Genomic DNA, 21,920 nt, shown 5'->3' on the forward strand with positions numbered 1-21,920 from the left:
GTGTGAAAAATCTATTGGTTCAATTGTTATTGTATTTTTGGAAATAAAGACTTTTGAAAACAATTCTTTAAAAGATGAAAAATACTTGAATAAACTTTTTAAGAAAATCCTAAGTATCAGCTCAACTCATTTTTCAATCCATGACCACACCAATAAATGACATCATACAGTAATTCTAGATATAGCTCAAGGTCACTGCTATCATTATTGACCATAAAAACTGACAACAAAACTCCAGCACCTGCCAGGTACAATTGGTTCTTATGACAACTGGTAAGACAGATTTAGGGAGAGGAATAACCAAACTGGACAGACAACTACTTAATTGATGAAGAAGAAGCCATCCCCGAGAGCTCCAACCCCTCTTTTACTGTAGTTACTATCTTCACCATAAGAATCTGACTTACTCTGAACCTTGTGTTGAAGTTTACGCAGCAACTCTGAGGCAGGCGTATTTAAGGCAAATCCTGAAGGGAATCCCATCCCTGGGGAGGCATCCAAGTGAGAGGCACCCACTAGGTATGATGTGTACCAAGCTGGACAGCTTCCTTCTGATTTTTCTGGAGTTTCTAGTTTTTTTGACACTTCTCCCTTACTGTTACTGTGTGTGCCTTTAATGCCCTGTCCACTTCTACTATTGGAGCTACTGGTGATTCCAGCATCCACAGAAACAGAACTCTTCTTAGTAGTGTTAGCTGCTGCTTCCTTCTGCTGCTGTTGTTCCTTAATCTTCTTCTGTCGCAACAAGTGTCGCTCTTTCACTTTGTATTCCAATGTGGAGTGTGGTACACCATAATAACTTCCTGCACGATGTACACTCATTTCTCCACGCTGCACAGCCTTAACTGCTTCCATTAGCAGCTGACTGTTATACTTACGGTACTGACCTCTTTTGGGGCGCGTCTTTTTGGCAGGAGTTCCTGTAGAATCTACCAGTCCCTTCCTTTTGTCATTGTCTTCTTTCTTTATTTGCTTGGCAGGAGAGGCACCATTTGGCTGGAATGATGTTTGATGATGGCTCTTACGTAAAACTAGGTCACTATGACCACGGCCTAAGTCACCCACTTGGTGGGTCTTACATTTTACTTTTTCACTAATTGTTTTCATGATAATTTCTTTTAATGTATCACCAATAGAAGTGTTCTCCAACTTGTCAAGTGAACTAGTGAAGGCATGTTCCTGCTTGATCGGACTCCTAGTGGACTTGTAGGACGGAATGATGATATCTTGGTAAGATGGTGTGGGAGGTTCTGATCCTTCATCAGTCCTCCCAACTGAAGGCCGCTTGAGACTACCTAATCCTTCAAGTTTTATCTCATCATGCTTCAAATCTCTTACTCTAGATGCATTTCTCTCCATTTCTAATCTCTCTTCAGCAAGTTTTCGTATAATATCTTTCAAAATTGGCATTTTTAATTTGTGTTCATACATCTCATAATAAAGTTCCTCTTTCCCCGAAAGATTGTGTTTTTTACGGATGTTGTCTAATTTCCTTTCAGTATTGTCATCTGTCTCACTTTTCTTGACCTCGTTCAAGTCACATGTGGCGGGGGGAGGAAGTTGGGGTAAAGCCAGGGGCAATACATTGGCCTGGATGAGCTCTGACCATTTAATACCAGACTCTTGGCTATCTTCATCATCCAAAGCATCGTCATGCAACAATGTCATTTTGTCTGCATCCATTTTGAATATCTTATTACGAAGAGTTGAGCGAGGGATTCCGTAGAGAGCAGAGGCTCGCCTAGTTCCTAATTTGCCATTTTGTATCTCAGACACAGCCTCTGTGAGTTCATCATCTGTGTAGTTCTTTTTACAGTTGGGAATGTTCTCCTTCTTGTGTTTACTGTAAAATCGTAGAAAATAACCATTCTTTATCCATACACAAAATACATTGGGCCACGCGGCTTAAAGAATGAAGAAAATGATGTTGTGTAAAATGAAACATGATATGAATGAAAGCTTTGTTGGACAAGAACTGCTTAACTGGGGACAAAGTGTGCATAGTGCATTAAGTTCAGTCCAACATACTAGTAACCATCAAAAATCTTCAGTACTGAGCATTAATCCATTAGAAACCAATAGACAGGGAAGATATATATGCTCCTTGTTATCATTAACTATTTCTGAATCACAACAAAAATGTTTCTCTAAATTTGCTTGTCAGTTTCATTTACGTCATATAGTTATAAGTAGACCAAAAAATGTTTATATCAAAAATTTTAAATCTTGAAGATTATCTGATTGTAATCTATATAGTTATTACGTATTATGTTTTCTGTCCTATATTATATGTAATTATCATGTATAATTTGTTTCTGTCCCGCGCTGTATGTAATTATATATGTTATGTTTTCTGGAAGATATTGTATATACTTATATTATATTGCATAATTATTGTTTTCTATATAATACTGTATATTTACACTATATATAATTATAATGTTTTCTATATAATACTGTATATAAATAGTACATAATGTTTTCTATATAATACTGTATATAAATAGTACATAATGTTTTCTATATAATACTGTATATAAATAGTACATAATGTTTTCTATATAACACTGTTATGTATTTCATGTTTCTATTGTTTATTTGTTACAATCAAAACACTCATATAATCACTAAACTTAAAATCAACAATGTTCCTCCCTTCTCCTTCCTTCATTCCTTCACATATTCATATATACCTGTTGTTCATTCTTTTTTTCTCATTCCAAAACCTCTTATTGTTATACATTTCTGGAAAGTTGGATCAGAAAGTCCAGAAACTGAAACTTCATGGACTGATATTCAGTAAATGTCCATCATCACTTTTTACAGGATGTCAGAGGGGTCTTTTCTTTCAGAGTTTTATAAACACCATGTCATTATTTTTCATTTACTAACAAAGACTTTTTTTATTCTAAGATAGGAGTACTTTGATATCAGGAAGTTACATGATAAAAAAAAAACTAGCACAAGTCAGTAATGCTTTGGAAAAAGTAACAATTTGTAACAAATATTAAGAATTATTGATAATTGTACATTGACACACTAACCTTGCCTGAGTCACTACATGTGGAATCTTAAGCTCTACCAATGGAGGTTGTTGTGTAACGTTGGGGTCTGGTTCTGTATTTTCTACATTCTGTGCTGAAGATTTGAGTTCTGCGAGTAGTTCTCGTCCCATGTTTTGTGTGTAAAACTGGGGACAGTATGGTAAAATCTCCTGCAGATAACGCATACCTGGGTAGCAGAAAGTCACATTTATATAGACATGTATTATACTTGAGCAATGAATCATCTAATTTTCAAAGTGTGTAACACATTTAAAACATATCAGCAGAGTTATGCAACAGTCTCAAAAACTTCTTGTGGTAGATTATGTTCAATTCAAGTTTCTATTAACAAGTTGGCACCCCTTACTTACTTGCATTGTCCGGAACTGCTTTTCCATTTTTTGCCTCATCAATAAGTTGTTCTACAGCTTCCTGTAATGAAATTTTGACTTTAGTATTATCAGTATTTGTTTACAGTTAAACTGGTATCAAACACATACATTTTAAAATTAAACCGATGTGAAAAAGTAAATAATGAATTAGCACGAATCTAACTATCAAAGTTTGGAAGAGTTTGACTATCTCTAATATTCCCAACAAATACAATAATTGTTACAACATAAAGTTGTTACTAAGGTGATAAAAGTACTTACAAAAACAAGTTGTACCCTGTTTTCACAGAATGAACATTTTCTATCAGGGTCCCAATCCTCTACTTCATCAGTTTCCAGGTCTGCAAATATGTTGAATTATGAAATATGAATCTATATGTTGTGCATTTAAGAAGCATCTCATAAATAATACAGTAGTAAGAATTGAAAGCAAAAATCCATTTATACCAGAACAACACCAACTATTTTATGATAATGCATTTTGTGAATGACTGAGCAGTTATTTTCATTGGCTATTTTTCAAGCAGAATCAGCACGGAATTTCTAAAATTTTGATGAGTCTTAATACTCAGAGATATAGTGGGTCCTTAAAATTGTGAGCTTGATAACAAAATACATGTCATGATCAGCGCAGGGTGATAAACTGCTAGAAAGAGAAAAATTATCCTAGTTCCTAACAATGAAATCAGTATTAGTTGTCTTTTTTTCGCTGTAAAATAGGTCTCATACATATATACTTAGGATGTCATTTCAAAAGAAATTACTTTTAAAATATTGGTATGATTCACTATTTGAATCTTCGTTTTCATGGCAATTCAATATGATACAAAACTCTCAAAAGCAATCAGTATTAATTTCTAGGCCTCATTGTCTTGCTTAAGACCTATTTAAAAGAATGCGAAAGTAGCGTGAAAATATAACATGGGAAATAGTAACAAGTGAAGACACAAATAAAGTCTCATATTTCAAAACTCAGAGCTCTGTTATAAAAACATAAAAAAACCATTTACATTAGAACAATTGTCCTAATCCTTCAGAACACTATTAGCATAGTCAAGAAAACAAATTATAGTCCCCTACTGTCACACTGCCTCACCAAGTGTAAGGTTATAGTGACCAGTAACAGGAGATATTGCCCAAAACACTTTGTTTTATGTAGGTCAAATTGACCTAATTTTGAGGTCTCACTAATATGAACCCATACCCCAAGTATGAGGCGCCTGTAACAAAAAGGGCTCTTGATAGTGAGAATGCATTTTTTCTTTGATATAGGTCAAAGGTCAACATGTAAGTCATAAAGGCCTTCACAACACATCATCTCACCAAGGTGAACCCATCTTCAATTTATAAAGTTCCTGTAATTTGTAATGTTGAATATAGAGCCTGGACACATCTTTTTCTCTGAATGTCAAAAAATGTCAAATGTAGGTCAGAGTGACTTTTTTTCATAACACCACTCTGTTTTTCCAAGCTGACACTATATTCGAAGTATTAAGTTCCTGTGAATAGTAGTGTAGAAGATTGGGTCCAGACAAACATTTTCTTTTATGTAAGTTGAAGGACAAAATGTAGGTCAGAGTGACCTACTTTTCAACACATACACACAGTCTCACCAAGGTGAACCCATATTCTAAGAATGAAGGTAGGGCACGGATAAGGTAGCTGAAGGACAGACACAAGGCTAAACTATAGTCCCATATGATTCCTGGTAGGGGACTTATATCATAAACATTGAATCCACATATGGTACAATGGTGTCTTGATCTATTTAGGTTAAAATAACCGATTACCTGACATTGCATTATATAAGAACAAAAATTAATATTCAAATATTGAAATCAACAAAAATTTCTCTCATAAATATATCAACAGGATAATGAATTTTTACAAAGTACACCATCACTAACATAGCAATCAAAATAACCTAAACTATATCTCAAGTACACCATCACTAACATAGCAATCAAAATAACCTAAACTATATCTCAAGTACACCATCACTAACATAGCAATCAAAATAACCTTAACTATATCTCAAGTACACCATCACTAACATAGCAATCAAAATAACCTAAACTATATCTCAAGTACACCATCACTAACATAGCAATCAAAATAACCTAAACTATATCTCAAGTACACCATCACTAACATAGCAATCAAAGTAACCTAAACTATATCTCAAGTACACCATCACTAACATAGCAATCAAAATAACCTAAACTATATCTCCACATTTTAACTGACAAAATTCTGGTCACAATGTAAAACTATAGGTTAAAACCATACCTGAATTACATTTAGCCTAATGATTTTGCTGACGAAGAATTGATGAATTTTAGCCATCAACCAAATGCTGATAACTAATAACTGCAAAGATGATTTTTCAAGTATTACTTTTCTATTCCAATAATGCTGTACAGAGTGAAATAGTCATAAACTGGTTGACATCCCTAATATAAACATAACTAATTGTATGTATGTAATTTAGACCCTTGACCATAATCATGAGTAGAGACCTGAAAGCTTGCCCATATAACTCGTGAATCTGAATATTCTTTTTATTTATTCTAAGAATACATTACATTTCCTTTCTTTACTTTCAAATGAACTTACCATTAAATGGCAACAATAACTCCTTGATGTGAGTCTGACCAGCCAATTCTTCTGCAATTCTTTCTAGACCTGTGAACACAAACTTTAAGTGATAAGTTGATATTACCTAATTACAGTACTCTCTAATTCCTGACCTTTAATTGATACAAATTAAACTGACTTGTCTTGTCCTTAGTAGGATAAATGAATATATGTAAACCCGTAGAATATACATACAATACACAGAACATTTCGCTTGACTCCTGAGAACATAATTTTGACCCCAAAAATTGAAATCTTACTTTTAATTTTGAAGGAACATGTCTACCCTCAGATTTCTTGTGTCTTCTGTAATTGCCAGATGCTTAGGGTCTGGTGAATTACCCTTTGTGGTTTAACAAATACAACATACCTCTGTATTGATATATAAATAAGTTATTTAATATTTATATATAGCAAATTAATTGTTCCAGTAAATGTTTCATATTCACCATACAACTATCATACTGAACTATTCATACACACCGTACATACATATGATTAACCATTTGTATGGAACATTTGATATATATTTTAACTATAGTGGCCCAATATACACCTGTATACCTGTGTCAAGGTATGACATCAAAGGGATATAAGCAGGTGGAATAAACAGAACTTGTGAATTGGTGTAGATTATGTTTCTTCCGATTTCCAATATATGGCAATGTCCCCAAGAATGATAATGAAGAAATGTATAAGAACCAATTTGAAGAATTAATTAGTGTGGAGGACATTTATAAATGCTGTGTATGATGTGCATTGAAATAAAGGAACTGGTATATCAGCACAGAATGGTATATGTTCTTTTATTGAGTGGTCATGTTTAAAAGTTTAAGACATATAGGCAAAGATCTTCATATGATCATTTTGAAGAATGAATGTGATTTGAGAGATGATACATCTAACTGATCATGCCCAGTTAAGTATGACTTTGAAACCTTTTACCGTATAGTGCATGGAGACAAGATGAAATTTCAACATTACAACTGGCTACAGATAACCAATCAATTACTTGTTTGTTTATCCAAATAACTGTTTTTCTTTAAAGTACATGGTCAAAGGCAGATAAATTGAACAGTACAGATCATATATTTTTTCTTCCAAACAGATAAGAAGCATATTAATATCTGAATGGTTCCAAATTGTCCATTAAAACACAACATACCACATTTTTGCATTTTCTTTTTATCTTATATACATGTATTTATAAAATAACAGCCTCAACTACTTCATGAACGAGTTTGAAAACACAGTTTATATCCTTCCCATGGAGGTATATATGTATTGTTGAGTCTTTTTTTGGTGTGCAATTTGGCCCTGGGTATAAATAGCATAGCTAGCTATCAGCTGATCTGGGTGATTGCTAAAAGATGCCAAGTGTCCTCCAGAAACACAGCTTACTGAATATAATGTGCAAACCTGCTCATGTAGTCCACTGCTGAATTACTTATTTGTGAGATTTGAAAACAGACATTTCTCCTTCTACAACATTCTAAAATTGTTTTATACATTTATGAGATAAAATATCTGGATTGCATAAAACATAAATACAACAAAATTACCTTTCTCAATACCTTTTATCAATGCAACTATTCAAAATGAGCTATGTCAGAAATACTATACACACTTGTTGTTTCACCCTTTTATAATACCAAACCTGCATAATGTGGGCGCCTATGTGATGTGAGCAGGTACTTTTTAGGGCTGAAAATGGTTAAGAAAGCTTCTACTTGCATAATGTACACACCTCAAACTTCTGTCAAAATCGATCTGTAGGAGTCAACAAATCCATCTCAGAATGTTCAGCTAACATGCCAGACCAACATATAAAGTACAAAACTAGAAAGTATTCTCCTCATAATTTGTTTTCATCTCATTTACTGACTTTTAATAACCTTCTGTTTAATTACAGCCTAATGTTTGTACATCTTTTCATTTGTTTTTTTTGACATCAGACACCTCACGCTGCCATTCACTTTCCTTTCAAATCATCCCATTTATCTTCCGTACTCAAGCACTTGTCTTCACACTAGCCCTAATCAACAGTGTTCATTGTTGAACAGGTACAAGTCATTATCTCCCTATTCATGACCAAACCAGGTAAATACGATCTACGCAAGTCAACTTTTCTTTCACATCGAGCATGCGTCAGCTGACATAAATTGAGGCCCCAACTCTGTATATGTAAGCAATCAGTAAAGAGCATGGAATGGAATCACATGTAATGTGTATTATCTAAAGAAGAATGGTGTTTCACTGCACATTTTGGTAATATAATCATGCAAGGCAATTCCCTCTTATTCATTTGACGATATATTCTTCGTAAGCATTAATAAGACAAATATTAATTAATATTGAATTAAATCCATAGTCCGATGATAAGTGTCAATCCACAATCTGCAAACTAATATGTCAATGCTAACTTCCGCTAATACACATAAAAACAGACATGTGCTCATGGTTTCTGCTTCTTCACGATACCCGACATGAGGGAAAATAAAATGAAACTTGTCCAAAAGTTAACCAAATTATAATCCACATATTTCTCAACGTCCCAAACAGGCCACTGAGCAAATCATTAGTTTTCTGTCTGTCTAGTTTCTATCACGTTTTCAAACAATTTGTCCAGGTTTTGCATGATACTCACATGGATAGTTTGCATTGATATATACAGTAATTATCTTATTTATTATTTTTGTTCATGAATAAATCGTCAAATCCTTTTTGTGTCAGTTTTGAGCACCAGATAATCCTGACAAACAATGATGGCGACCCCATAGAATCTTTGATGAAAATCCTATAGCTACGTGATGTGCACACACCGAACTTTGGACACTTATTTTCTACCGTACTTGTTGACTTGACTGAATTTCTAATTGATTGTGAGTGCTATATAAACTTAGGGTTCGTCATATTTTCTAGACACCACAAAAGTATATTTACACTTACTAGATTAACAGATTTATTAAGATAAATAAAGCATCCGCAGGGATGTTTGGACACCAAAATACAGTACATCCTTTTGTCTACTCAATAGCAACCCCTTTCATCATTTAAACTATAAAAAGTCATTTTTATATGCATGTAGCACCTGCGAAGTGTCAACAAAATATATTGCAAAAGCAGTTAAGATTAGCTTACGTACAGACATCACAAAAGAAGCTCCCCGATACATTTCAATAGGGATGTTTAGACAGCATTGAACTTGTAATGTCACAAATGTTGGCTACCTATGCAATTGCTGCTGAGCCAAATGTGTGCATTTCAGAAAATCATAATATCTCTGAAACAAAGTTATAACTATGACCTTCACACTTTCTTACCATTTTATTGTATAATGTGAAGTATTTCATTGGTGAATATAGCAAAACGTTTAGGGTGCACTTTAAGGTCAACCGATGTCTTAAGAGTGAAGTTTTTCCTTTGATGTAGGTAAAAACATACAAAAACTGACCTACTATGATACACATCACATCAAGGTGAATCCATACCACAAGTATGAAGTTAATAACACTTCCACAAACTCTTCCTTTCAGAATGGCTAAAATCAAAATGAAGGTCAGAATGACCCACTTTTGATAGGGTACACACCAGTCTAGCCAAAGTGACCCACTTTTGATAGGGTACACACCAGTCTAGCCAAAGTGACCCACTTTTGATAGGGTACACACCAGTCTAGCCAAAGCAAAGTCATACCCAGTAAGAAGTTGTAGTTATAAGAAGTGTAGGAAATTGAACTTGGGCAATCAACATCACATCAAACCATTTACTGTATTATTAGCTGCAAAGTAAAGGGTTTCTTCATAGGAAGTTGTTATGGGAGATGGAAAGAATTCAAATAGTGAACCAATCGGGCAGGAAACTGAATGTGTTCTCATACATTTCTAAGGTTGAAAATCAGGGGTCGAAATAACCACAAGCCTGTTTGCCCGGCGCCATCTATTGTAATGAAGGGCTAACAGGTTATGCAAAGCCCCGGTCCGTCGGGCTTGTGGTACTTTTTGAAGCTCAAAATTTGTCCTCTATTCTGCTAGTAATACCCAAATGAGTCAAATCAATAAATCTGAACGACACCGACGCTGTGTTCTCTGAAGGCATATTGCCGACTCTCGTTTCTAATGGCTTAGCTGGTACAGACAGTCTTAATCACTGCTACGCTTTGTTCTGTGTATAGAGTATGTCAGAACTTACAAGCGCTATAAAGACATGGAGCACAACAATGGCGATCTACTGATAGCATGATGGAACGTTTCCTCAGTGGGTTCAAGCCCACGCCCGCTAAAAAGCCTAAAACCTCAGAGGAAAAGTTAACACAACGAAAATACGAAAGAGAAAATCGTACTCTGACTTATCTTCCGAAATGGGGAAACAAATTTCAGTGGCTAAATTACGAAGAAAACAAGGGGATGACCTGTTCCACGTGTAGCAGATATGAGAGCTGCGGTACTTTCATTATATAAATATATATACATCAAAATTATCAATTTCAAAAGCCTGTTTTTCAAGCTGAAAATTGTCTAGAATGCACCAGAGAGCTTCTAGGTTTCAAGAGGAGAAACAGCCCCAGACCCCCTATTTCGCAGAAAACCCAGGGCCAATGCAATGACAGAAGGGCCAGTAAATCTTCTGAAGAGATGGCCCGAAGGGCCACCTATAGTAATTTTCTTATTCCTACCCCTGAAGATTGTACAAAACATATTTTAAATATGACCTAAATATAAATGTTTTATGTAAAAAGACATAAAACCAATTTAATTGAATGCTACACACTGATCAGCCAGACCAGTCATTTTTTGGCCAGTGAGAAGAAAATCTCATTTTAATAACAAACATAACACTAATAAATGTAAGTGACTTATCACAAAACTGACATGTCATTTGGAAAATTATGCAACTTTTAAATGCTATCTAAATTTAAAGACAATTTTCCTTATATTTTTACTGAAAGTGGTATATGGTATAGGGTGGTTTTTCAGTTGCAAATAGCTTTAATAGGCATTTTGCTTTACACATATCAAACGTCAATAAAATCATTTGTTAAAAAAGTTATCACATTCAATTTGAACATTTCAAATCTTTCTACTGCATGTTTATTTTGAAAATAATTGTTCTATGCTTTTACAGAAAAATGACAGTTTCTTATCCCATTTACGTCCCTCCTATAACAAAGCATGCGACTCATTCTTAACACATTATATTTCACAAAAACATGTGCTTTATCCCTACTGTCTGTACCACAAAATTCTATCACCAAACTGAACCTCCTAAGTTTAAATCATGTCATGTGCCCAACAATTTGCATATCAAATCTGGGCATTCAGAATGGAAAACAAGCACTGAAATTGTACAGAAGGCATAGTTAGGCGTGTAAAAAATATATTGATTAAAACTATGGTTTTTAGTAATGTTTGTTCATTTTTCTTAGATGGGATTAGCACATCATTACCAAAATCATGATAAGTTGAGTTATAAAGAAATATAGAAGGCTCTCAAAATTTGAGCGCCTAGTCCAGACTCAAATATTGGAGTCCCAAATCATTAGTTTTACTGAAATTGCCCTAAATGATTTGACTTTTTTAAAAGACCATACCTGTCAACTACAATACAGTAATATGGAATCAGGACAAGATGCTAATATCAAAGGAAGTGAAGAAAATGTAAAAAATACATGGATTCTTTAAAATATTTACTAACAACGGTATAATTTCACAAATTAAGTCTCTCTTTTTATGTCAGACAACATGACAATCAGATTGCTTTGCATCTACTTAGAGTAACTATGCTAAATAGTGTAACATTTTGTTTTGAAACAGTAAAGTGATAACAAGAATTTAATGAAAAGGCAGGCATTGTGATTTGATATAACAAATGATCACAATGGCAGAGTTTCGGATAGATTAGGAGCTCCACAGGTGTAAGACTTTCTGTGTTATGATATATGACGAAGATTTCTTTTTTAACTGATGATTGTAAATGCAAAAGACCTTGCCCTCTCAGACAGATTTTAGGTTCTAGTAAAAGTAAATCAAGATAACTATATTTCAAGATGGAGGCCAAGACAACCATTTTGAATTGATGCAGTCCTATCTCAATACAATTTTCAGTTCAGGAAATAAAAAGATTTTCAATTCATTTAAAAATTACTGAAAATTCTAACAGATAACACCTGACAATCAGATAATCATCACAATTAGAATTACTTTTAAACTAAAATCACTACACACTTTAAAATGTGCTTAGCAATTTTTTTAATTATTATTACTACTACTACTATTTTTCATTCTGTCAAATTCTGAGAAATTCATGTTTGAGCATACACATGTATTTAAAAAATGAAAATATCTCATAAAAAGATTACATTTTAAAACAAAATTTCATTTCAAAAGAGTAAAACATTCCATAAAATTTCAAGATATTTCTTGGTATAATAAGATAAAATGTTACTTAATATGTAGCATTTATACACAACATGTGTATATAAATATATCTAAGCTTATAGATGATATCATCAGGTTTTTGCACTGTACATATTATATGCGTAACTGCAACATTTGCATCAGCAACAAAATTTTTGCATAATTTGGCATGGAAACATGAAAACAGATTACCTATCTTGTCCATATAGCATGGCAATCAATATATTTACGGAGATTGACACTCATTAGCATATTGCTTCGGTTCCACAGAAGGTCACGACAGCCAAACTGCTCAACAACCGGCGTGCGACAATGAGTTTGTCATTCGATCAATAATTTTCAACAGCGTCCATTTTTGGCTTTCTGAATCTTCGTAAACGTGAACCATATGTTTTTTATACTCTTCACATTCACCTTTATCTACCCATCAGATTTTAAAGCATACATTTTAAAACATTTAACAGGTTACTCGTAACAAACCAGAATCAATATTTTAATTATTTTTTATGGTAATATACAGCGACGTCATCGATCACAAAATCAGGCTCCTCAGCGGGTGTACCGTATTATTTGGGATGCTGAATCAATTACCACGATTTTTACCTGGCCGAAAGCTTATTACATGGCTCACCTTTATATTGAAATATCTACCTAATCATACAAATGAAAGCAAAATTGGACGTTTGAGTTTTGAACAAACATGAAACAAATGTAAAATAAATTAAAATTGATTGTCGCATTCGATGTAGGGGGGGAGTGGATAATTGACAGAATAGCTAAAAGGAACACAAATTTTGACAATGGATCCGACACCGTGTCACTGGATTTAAACAGATTAATGTGTTCGTCTGGTAATTTTAAACGGTTTGAAAGCTCTGATATGTACTTACCAACGGCGATCGGAACTTTTTTACTCCAAGACAACAATTCTTTCTTGAAAGACTTTCTCTCTTGAACACATCGTACGTTCCCACAATCGACCATGTTGCATGTATACAATGCTACGTCATGACCTCAGGAAACACATGTTCTTGTGACGTAGTACACAGCACGGAAGAAAATAAACACCTGCAATCAACACCACACCCGTCACGACTGTTAATTCATTTAGCCGACGTCTTCAGGTGACACATACCATTTAAGTGAGGAGGAGAATAAATACTACTGAACCTCCTAAATATTCTCAGGTAAGAAAATGTACGTGAGAACACCTCTTTTATTACCTGATTATTTTCAGCTGGTCAATATTCTGTGCAGATTGATATGTATTATCAGGGACTCTGTATTATACGTCCCTGGTATTATCACATGATCGAAAATAAGTTTCTTGTTACCAAGTTAAAACAAATCACAATTAGGCTACCTGATGAGTATCTCTGTTGTTGCCTGGTCAGTATCTTGTATTACCCGGTCAATATCTTGTATTACCCGGTCAATATCCACTGTTGAATGGTCAGTGTGAAGCATTACATGGTCAGTATCAAGCGCTACGTGGTCAGTATCCACTGTTACTAAGTCAGTGTTACCTTGTCAGTGTCTAGTGATACCATGTCAGTCTCTAGTGTTACTGTGTCAGTATCTAGTGTTACTATGTCAGTATTCAGTGTTACCTGATCAGTATCCAGTGTTACCTGATCAGTATCCAGTGTTACCTGATCAGTATCTAGTGTTATCTGGCCAGTATCTAGTGTTACCTGATCAGTATGTAGTGTAACCTTGTCAGTATCTAGTGTTACCTGATCAGTATCCAGCAGAATGTAGTGTAACCTTGTCAGTATCTAGTATTACCTGATCAGTATTCTGTAAAACCTGATCAGTATCTAGTGTAACCTTGTCAATATCTAGTGTTACCTGGTCAATATCTAGTGTTACCTGATCAGTATCCAGTGTTACCTGGTCAATATCTAGTGTTACCTGGTCAATATCTAGTGTAACCTTGTCAATATCTAGTGTTACCTGGTCAATATCTAGTGTTACCTGGTCAATATCTAGTGTTACCTGATCAGTATACAATGTTACCTAATCAGTATCCAGTGTTACCTTGTCAATATCTAGTGTTACCTGGTCAATATCTAGTGTTACTTGATCAGTATCCAGTGTTACCTGGTCAATATCTAGTGTTACCTGGTCAATATCTAGTGTTACCTGATCAGTATGCAATGTTACCTGATCAGTATCCAGTGTTACCTGATCAGTATCCAGTGTTACCTGGTCAATATCTAGTGTTACCTTGTCAATATCTAGTGTTACCTTGTCAATATCTAGTGTTACCTGGTCAATATCTAGTGTTACCTGGTCAATATCTAGTGTTACCTGGTCAATATCTAGTGTTACCTGATCAGTATGCAATGTTACCTGATCAGTATCCAGTGTTACCTGATCAGTATCTAGTGTAACCTTGTCAATATCTAGTGTTACCTGGTCAATATCTAGTGTTACCTGATCAGTATCTAGTGTTACCTTGTCAATATCTAGTGTTACCTGGTCAATATCTAGTGTTACCTGATCAGTATCTAGTGTTACCTTGTCAATATCTAGTGTTACCTGGTCAATATCTAGTGTTACCTGATCAATATCTAGTGTTACCCGGTCATTATCTAGTGTTACCTGATCAGTATCTAGTGTTACCTTGTCAATATCTAGTGTTACTTGATCAGTATCTAGTGTTACCCGGTCAATATCTAGTGTTACCTTGTCAATATCTAGTGTTACTTGATCAGTATCTAGTGTTACCCGGTCAATATCTAGTGTTACCTGGTCAATATCTAGTGTTACCTGATCAGTATCTAGTGTTACCTTGTCAATATCTAGTGTTACTTGATCAGTATTTAGTGTTACCCGGTCATTATCTAGTGTTACCTTGTCAATATCTAGTGTTACTTGATCAGTATCTTGTGTTTCCTGATCAGTATCTAGTGTTACCTTGTCAATATCTACTGTTACTTGATCAATTTCTAGTGTTACCCGGTCAATATCTAGTGTTACTTGATCAGTATCTAGTGTTACTCGGTCAATATCTAGTGTTACCTTATCAGTTTCCAATGTTACTTAGTCAGTGTCAAGTCATCCTCAATACTCCAGGCGTTAGAATCACTTTTACTTTCTGCACTCCTGGAACATGTTACAGCAAAATTGAAGGCAAAGGCGAAGTAAATCGATAGGTTCCAGGAGTAAAAACCAATCACAGGTTGATATACTCCTCTTGAAGATTACAGAAGAGTGACACCCACTTTCAAAGCATTACAATATACTATTATGTGACCTGAGATTTGTTTGATGTGAATCAAAGAATCAAATAAATCTTTTCATCTTGTCCAAAGGTGCCGCACATGGAACCTTCAATTTTGTCATGACATGTTCCAGAGGTGCAGAGAGCGAAAGTGATCGTAACTGCTGGGGTATCATGAATGTGTCAAGTGTGACCTAGCTGGTCAGTTACTAGTGTTACATACCCAGTAACAAGAGTTACCTGGTCAGTATCTAGGTAGACATGCAGTTAGTTCTTTTCAATAAATGGTTATATATAGTTGAAGTATCAATAAGAATTTATTCAACTGCCTGAAGTTAGATAAAAAGTATGTAGAAAATGTTTTAACAAGTTCATTCGTATTCATAATAAAATATTTATTAGTCATTAAAATTAACAAAATATGAAATATATAACCAATTCATTCCAAGTGAATCTCATTGTACACACCATAATATGCTTAATAATGTACACAGTATTCACCTGCTACATAGATAACTTTTAGTTCTGTTTCTTTTCTCTTCTTTTTTAGTGGTGTGATTTCCTTTTCAGGCATTTGCCAGGTCAATCTTATCCACATATCTTTAAATTCTAAAAGTTTCCGAGCAGGAAATCATCAATTTCCGTTCATTTACTGAATATGTCAAAATACTGATGACTTTGAACCCCCACATTGTTGAAGATGATGACAGGACAGGAAGTACTGTTATCAACTGGTCAGGAAATGACCAACGCTTGTTATTTCTTTTATGCATGTACGACTTTGTACCATAAGTAAACTGGTACCATTTATATCCTAATAAATCAGGACAGTTTTGGAAGCTTCTGGTTTTAGCCTTAATATTCATTATTTATTTTTAGTGTGCAGTTTTTCCAAGATAAAACTTTTACCATGAAAACTGCTTACAAATATCCAGATGGGAGCGAGTACAATGGAGAATGGTCGGAGGATGGTCAGCGTCAAGGTTACGGTCACATGAAATTTCCAGATGGTGCACAGTATTATGGAATGTTTGTTAATGGACTATGTGAGGGGCTTGGTGTCATGGTGTTTTCAGATAATTCAAGGTAACACTTTGAGTTTTTGAAGGAACTTTTATGTGTTTGATAGCTATTCTGTATAATGAAGTATTATTGGGGGGGGGGGGGGGTGAGCAGGAAATCTCTGTTCCTTGATACATTGTACTTATATGTGCAAATATGAAGACAGAACCTGTCTTTTTTTAACTCTTTCAATATATATTGATAGATAACATCTTGATTTTCCATGGACTTGGGTACAAAATCAGTTGTATCATAAGTGTTAAAGATTACTTGGAGAATGTATCATTATCTCTTCCTTATCTTACTGTGCTGGAGTATCTTACAAAGACAAGGTGCTGTACTCCATATTTGAAATCAATACTTCAAGATCAGCTTTGTTTTTCTTTTTACTATGATTTAGAATATGAACAAAGGTTGCAAAATCCTAAATAATATACTTGTCAATACATTTAAGAAATTAACTTTTCCAAGCAAAGTTATAAAAATATAAAAGGTGAAAGTGCTTGTTCAAGACAGTGGTTGATTTTGTTTTTTGATAACCCCTCATGGCTTTTTAATACATTTCTTCTGTACATATCATTCAATACTCTTTCTCCTTACATTTCAACGTCTTATACACTTTTTAGAAAGAAGAAAAGGTATTTGAATCTGTTATTGTTAAAGCAAATTTTAGATGGGCACCACATGACATGGACTGGGACATATTGTTCCATAAATGCCTTACAGTTGACCCTTATTGTGAAATAAAAATAGTATTATTGTATATGATCAAAAATCATAAGGGCTGAAAACTGCATAAAAAATGGGCTGGTCCAATATCGAGATATTGACGTGTAAAGTGTGCGATTAACATCTGTTCTTCTACTACTAATCAGCCTATTTATGACTTAAGCTCACAGGGACCCTATTGACTGTAACGTCACAAGTTTAACGACTGGTAGTAGCCATTATGGAAGGAATAGGCGAGATTGAGAACTACCTTGTTATATACTGTGGTAGCACTACAGTCCAAAAATAAACATATTAGTTGAAATTATTTATAAAATAACTTGAATGTTAGAGTCTGCTGTTTGTTATTAATATGATGCATGATATAGATATCATAATGACCAATTGATATCATTGTGTATACATAAAGCAAAGTAAACTGTTTACACTGACAGTCAGGAGCACTTCTTTAGCTGTTCTTTAGTCTTCCTACCTGTTAATAACTGTTTTTAAATATTCCATAACAGTTCAACAAAAATGACTGCTTCTTAGCTTTTGCTTGTGAATGGTTGAAATTTTAATTGCAGGTATGAAGGAGAGTTTCAGCAAGGAAAGTTCAGTGGCATGGGAGCCTTTCTTAGGTGTGATGGGATGAAATTTGAAGGTGAATTTCAGGAGGGCAAGATCCGTGGCCAAGGTGAGTCACAAAATAACCGGTCATTTTGACCTACTTCTCTTGAAGTGATGTATAGTGGACAAACAACAGTATAGAAATGGTGGTGGGAACAAAATTATAGGTATCAGAGCAAAATATTTAAAGTTAAATTATAGATATTCAAATGAAAATGTAAATAAAGAGGAAATTTGACATTCAAAGTGAAACAGATTGTACTGCTGTCATTGACACAAAAATATAAAGTAATGAAGTTGGAAGAACAAAATAACTTTTAAATAGGGTAGTCAATGCACATAACTAACAAAAGAACTAAAAATAAAAACTGTAATGAAAAAAAAACCCAAAAATTGGAAACTATTGTTTGGCGCACTGCTGGGGAATAAACTGGTTATATATGGATGGATTGATGGAGCAAGTCCATTATTCATTCACGACTACAAAAGACAGGCACAAGACTAACATGCATACTGCATTGTTGTCTTCAGGTCTGTATCATATATAGATGGTCATATAAACAGTTGTTAGAATTGAGAAGACACTGTATTGAAAAGAGTTGATTTTCATTTAGAGTTGCATTTCCACTTAAAAAAAAAACACATTGTTTTACCCATCTTGTCACACAGATCAAATCCCTTTTTGTCCATCATCCACAAACAATTCTTGGTATCCCTATTCCTCTGAAGTAGTGCATGATATCTTCTCTAAACAGTACGTATGTCCCTTGGTCCCTTGTAGGTCCTAATGGATTTTAAGTCTGATTTGATTTACATGACAACTGACAGCTAGTCACATTTGGTTTTGGTGGAAAAGTTATCATTTCTCCATATCTATCTGAGGTGGTGATCAGTTCTAATTTTAGTGGTGTGTACCCTTGGTCTCTAGTTGGGGTCTCTAGTTGGTCTTACTTGGTATTCAGCATTCTGGTTTTTCAGGATGAGTGTGATGGCATCCATCTTGTTTTTGATGTGTATTACTAGTGTATATTTTCTTGCAGTCATATCTTGTATACTTGTAGGATCATTATCCATTAAAAAGTACATGTAGGTCATTCTACCTACATTTTGAACTTTGACCCTGTTCATAGAAAAGTCAAGTTCTATTTATAGCTACCAACCTGCTATATGATACATCTTGGACAGAATATGATTTAGACAAGAAGATCCCTGTGACCTATATTTTCATCTCTGATCCAGTTTAAACACAAATGTTCTGTGCATATATCTAACCCTGTTTTATGTCAAACGTGATATTTAGAAATATTGTGATAACAAAGTCACTGTGAACTATATTATAATGTATAACCCTGTTCAAAGAAAAAAACATGTTTTGTGTATATCTCCTACTATCAGACTTCCTCCACAGAAACATCTTATGCAGATGGAGTGCTGTGTGACATACCAAAGTCACTATGACATGTAATATGATTTTTTACCCTGATTAAAAAAAGTCTTTAGGACTATGAAATTTGACAAAAAAAGACATCTTTAGCGAGAGGAATGTCTTGGAATATAATAAGGTCACAGTGATCATACACATTTTACAACCAGGATGTCGGGTGTCATGTACAACACTAAAGATCCTCACTCAATATTCACACTTGCCTTTCTGAAGTGGGTACGCAAATCCCTCTGGAAACTTATCTCAGATCTGTTACCCAATTTAGATCTGGACCCTCTTGGTAACAGCATGTTTTGTCTCTGTTAAATTTTACATATCATAACAAGTTATCACAATAGGCCATATTACATAAGTTATATACCATCAATCTAAATGTATGTGTATTCTCTGGATAACATTGCAACTACATAAAATATTATTTTGAAAATCTATTTCACAGGCATTGTGACTTTTCCGGATGGAACACATGGTCTCCCAAGAAATGAAGGTTACTTTGACGGGAACAAAATGTTGAGACGAGAGAAATGCATGGCAGCTATTCAGAAAGCCAAGCAAATTGCTGATAGTGCTAAAAGTCAAAGGTCATAGGCATTTGACAATATTATGCTGTGGTGCTAAATTTTCAAGGTGACATGAAAAAGAGTTTTTTTACAATGAATTCCATGTACTTCCTTTTAACCATCAACGCATGTTCAGTACTGAACAATTGATTGTTACTGGTCACTTAAGGATAGATTAGTGATGTCACAGTGAAACTTGTTTCCAAGAGTATCCCATACATCTGAGTAGATGATGTAACTTGCTCTTATCCATTTATTCAATAGTCTATTCTATTTCACAAATTCATATCTTTGAAGATGCTCTCAAATAATGTCGAACCAGGGCAAAGAAGTTGCAAATGGCAAGATTTCAGAATATAATCAACAGGAAAGCTGGATTAGAGTTTAAAATCAGTGACCAACAAAGTATCATTTACAGATTACAGTACTTCCCATATTTTACAAAACTTACAGGTTGTCTCGCTTTTATCTGTATAAAGCATAATATTGTCGTACTTTTTACTTACCGATAAGTGTTGATTTATGTATGTTTTTTGTGGAGTATTTTTGGAAATATATTTGTTTTATTCCATAGTTAAGGACAAATACATTCCAAAAGATAGGTAGTGGTTGTATGGATATAGTTTTACATTTTTGTTGGAATGCTCGTTTACAGAAAAAAATTATAAATAAGATGTACACTCATACATATCTTGATGGAATATTTGCACTAAAACTTAAACATTCCACTTTTATTTTAAAGGAGTTACTTTTTACATTAAAATTGTGACTGTTGTCTAAGTAACTATACATGTATATAATATATTGTATAGTGTACACAACTTATTTTGCTTGCATTCTACTGGAAGCTTTTTACATTTGTGGGTGAACCAAACTTGTGATATCATTCATAACTTAATTGGCATGCAGGTTGAACAGGGGAAGAATTAAGGATCTCTCACCATTATGTAGATGAACAACACTAATACTGTTATCAGTCTGACTGCATGTTTGACAAAATTTCTCTCAAATAACTTTTAAATACAAAAGAAAGAGAAACCTACAGTCAAGACATTTGACCAATAACATGTGCTTTACTACTGTACTTGTATAATATCTTCTGTTTAAAAATATTTCAAATTACTGCCGCAGTGTAAAAAAAAAAAGATATTTTCTTTTATTTGTTTTTATATGACACTTTCTATGTGACAACTTTATTTACATGTCACTGTCCAATATTTATTATTTACACGTAAACATAATTTATGTACCTTACAATACAAACACTTTGTCATTGAAATAGCAGGAATGTCAGTTAATGTAGAGCAAAGTATTGCCTCATGGAAATAAATATGTTATGTGTGAATATATAGTGTCGCTATGTATATTTCCCTTGTGTAAAAGCAGAAACTTAATCCTTATATACTACATTGTACTAATATTGTTTAATAAAGAAAGTGAAAATAATTAAGTTGCATGTTAAATTGTTATTTAATTTTCATACGTGTTTCTCTCTTTTGCTATAATATAAATGTTAACAGATTTTCAATTTTCATACACTAGCCATTATGTTGGAGGTGGATGGGTGGGGTGGGGGGCATATAGTGTTATGCACATCTGCTATGTCTTGCTTCTAGTCATAACTTAATATTCTCAACAGGTTTGGTTCATATTTACTCCATAGTTTCATAGCATAAAGTTTTACACTTGATCAGTTTACATATTGTTGATATATACATCTGCTGCTTGTAAACTGAAGTTACAAGTCCCATTTTGTACTTATAAATAACGTACACATATCACTTTGTATATCTTCTAT

The 21,920-nt window shown here is 34.1% G+C and overlaps 2 protein-coding genes across 2 annotated transcripts; one reads left to right on the forward strand and one right to left on the reverse strand.

Moving 5' to 3' along the window:
* Positions 1-321: 321 nt before the first annotated feature.
* On the reverse strand, positions 322-13,473 carry LOC132561842 (ligand-dependent nuclear receptor corepressor-like protein). Its single transcript, XM_060226550.1, has 6 exons — positions 13,380-13,473; positions 6,053-6,121; positions 3,698-3,777; positions 3,416-3,476; positions 3,045-3,231; positions 322-1,843 (listed from the first exon to the last, which is right to left on the reverse strand). Exons 1-6 carry the CDS (start codon positions 13,471-13,473, stop codon positions 322-324), a joined length of 2,013 nt encoding a protein of 670 aa, XP_060082533.1.
* A 105-nt stretch (positions 13,474-13,578) lies between these two features.
* LOC132561833 (MORN repeat-containing protein 4-like) lies at positions 13,579-21,572 on the forward strand. Its single transcript, XM_060226535.1, has 4 exons — positions 13,579-13,676; positions 16,598-16,804; positions 18,076-18,185; positions 20,002-21,572. The coding sequence occupies exons 2-4, from the start codon at positions 16,629-16,631 to the stop codon at positions 20,148-20,150; spliced, it is 435 nt and encodes a 144-aa protein (XP_060082518.1). The 5' UTR covers positions 13,579-13,676; positions 16,598-16,628; the 3' UTR covers positions 20,151-21,572.
* The last annotated feature ends 348 nt before the right edge of the window (positions 21,573-21,920 follow it).

Source organism: Ylistrum balloti, unplaced genomic scaffold (genome assembly GCF_031769215.1).
Source record: "Ylistrum balloti isolate Yb309-2 unplaced genomic scaffold, AGI_CSIRO_Ybal_v1 Utg371288, whole genome shotgun sequence".
Taxonomy (NCBI): domain Eukaryota; kingdom Metazoa; phylum Mollusca; class Bivalvia; order Pectinida; family Pectinidae; genus Ylistrum; species Ylistrum balloti.

What these genes read in the sequence shown, in the direction of transcription:
- LOC132561842 (XM_060226550.1), bottom strand. Translation starts at nt 13,473, where the DNA reads ATGGTCGATTGTGGGAACGTACGATGTGTTCAAGAGAGAAAGTCTTTC. An exon ending in GTTATTGTTGCCATTTAATG is followed by an intron (nt 3,778 to 6,052) that starts GTAAGTTCATTT and finishes ACATATTTGCAG; the next exon opens with ACCTGGAAACTGATGAAGTA. An exon ending in ACAGGGTACAACTTGTTTTT is followed by an intron (nt 3,477 to 3,697) that starts GTAAGTACTTTT and finishes ATTTCATTACAG; the next exon opens with GAAGCTGTAGAACAACTTAT.
- LOC132561833 (XM_060226535.1), top strand. Translation starts at nt 16,629, where the DNA reads ATGAAAACTGCTTACAAATATCCAGATGGGAGCGAGTACAATGGAGAA. An exon ending in GTGTTTTCAGATAATTCAAG is followed by an intron (nt 16,805 to 18,075) that starts GTAACACTTTGA and finishes TTTTAATTGCAG; the next exon opens with GTATGAAGGAGAGTTTCAGC. An exon ending in GGGCAAGATCCGTGGCCAAG is followed by an intron (nt 18,186 to 20,001) that starts GTGAGTCACAAA and finishes TCTATTTCACAG; the next exon opens with GCATTGTGACTTTTCCGGAT.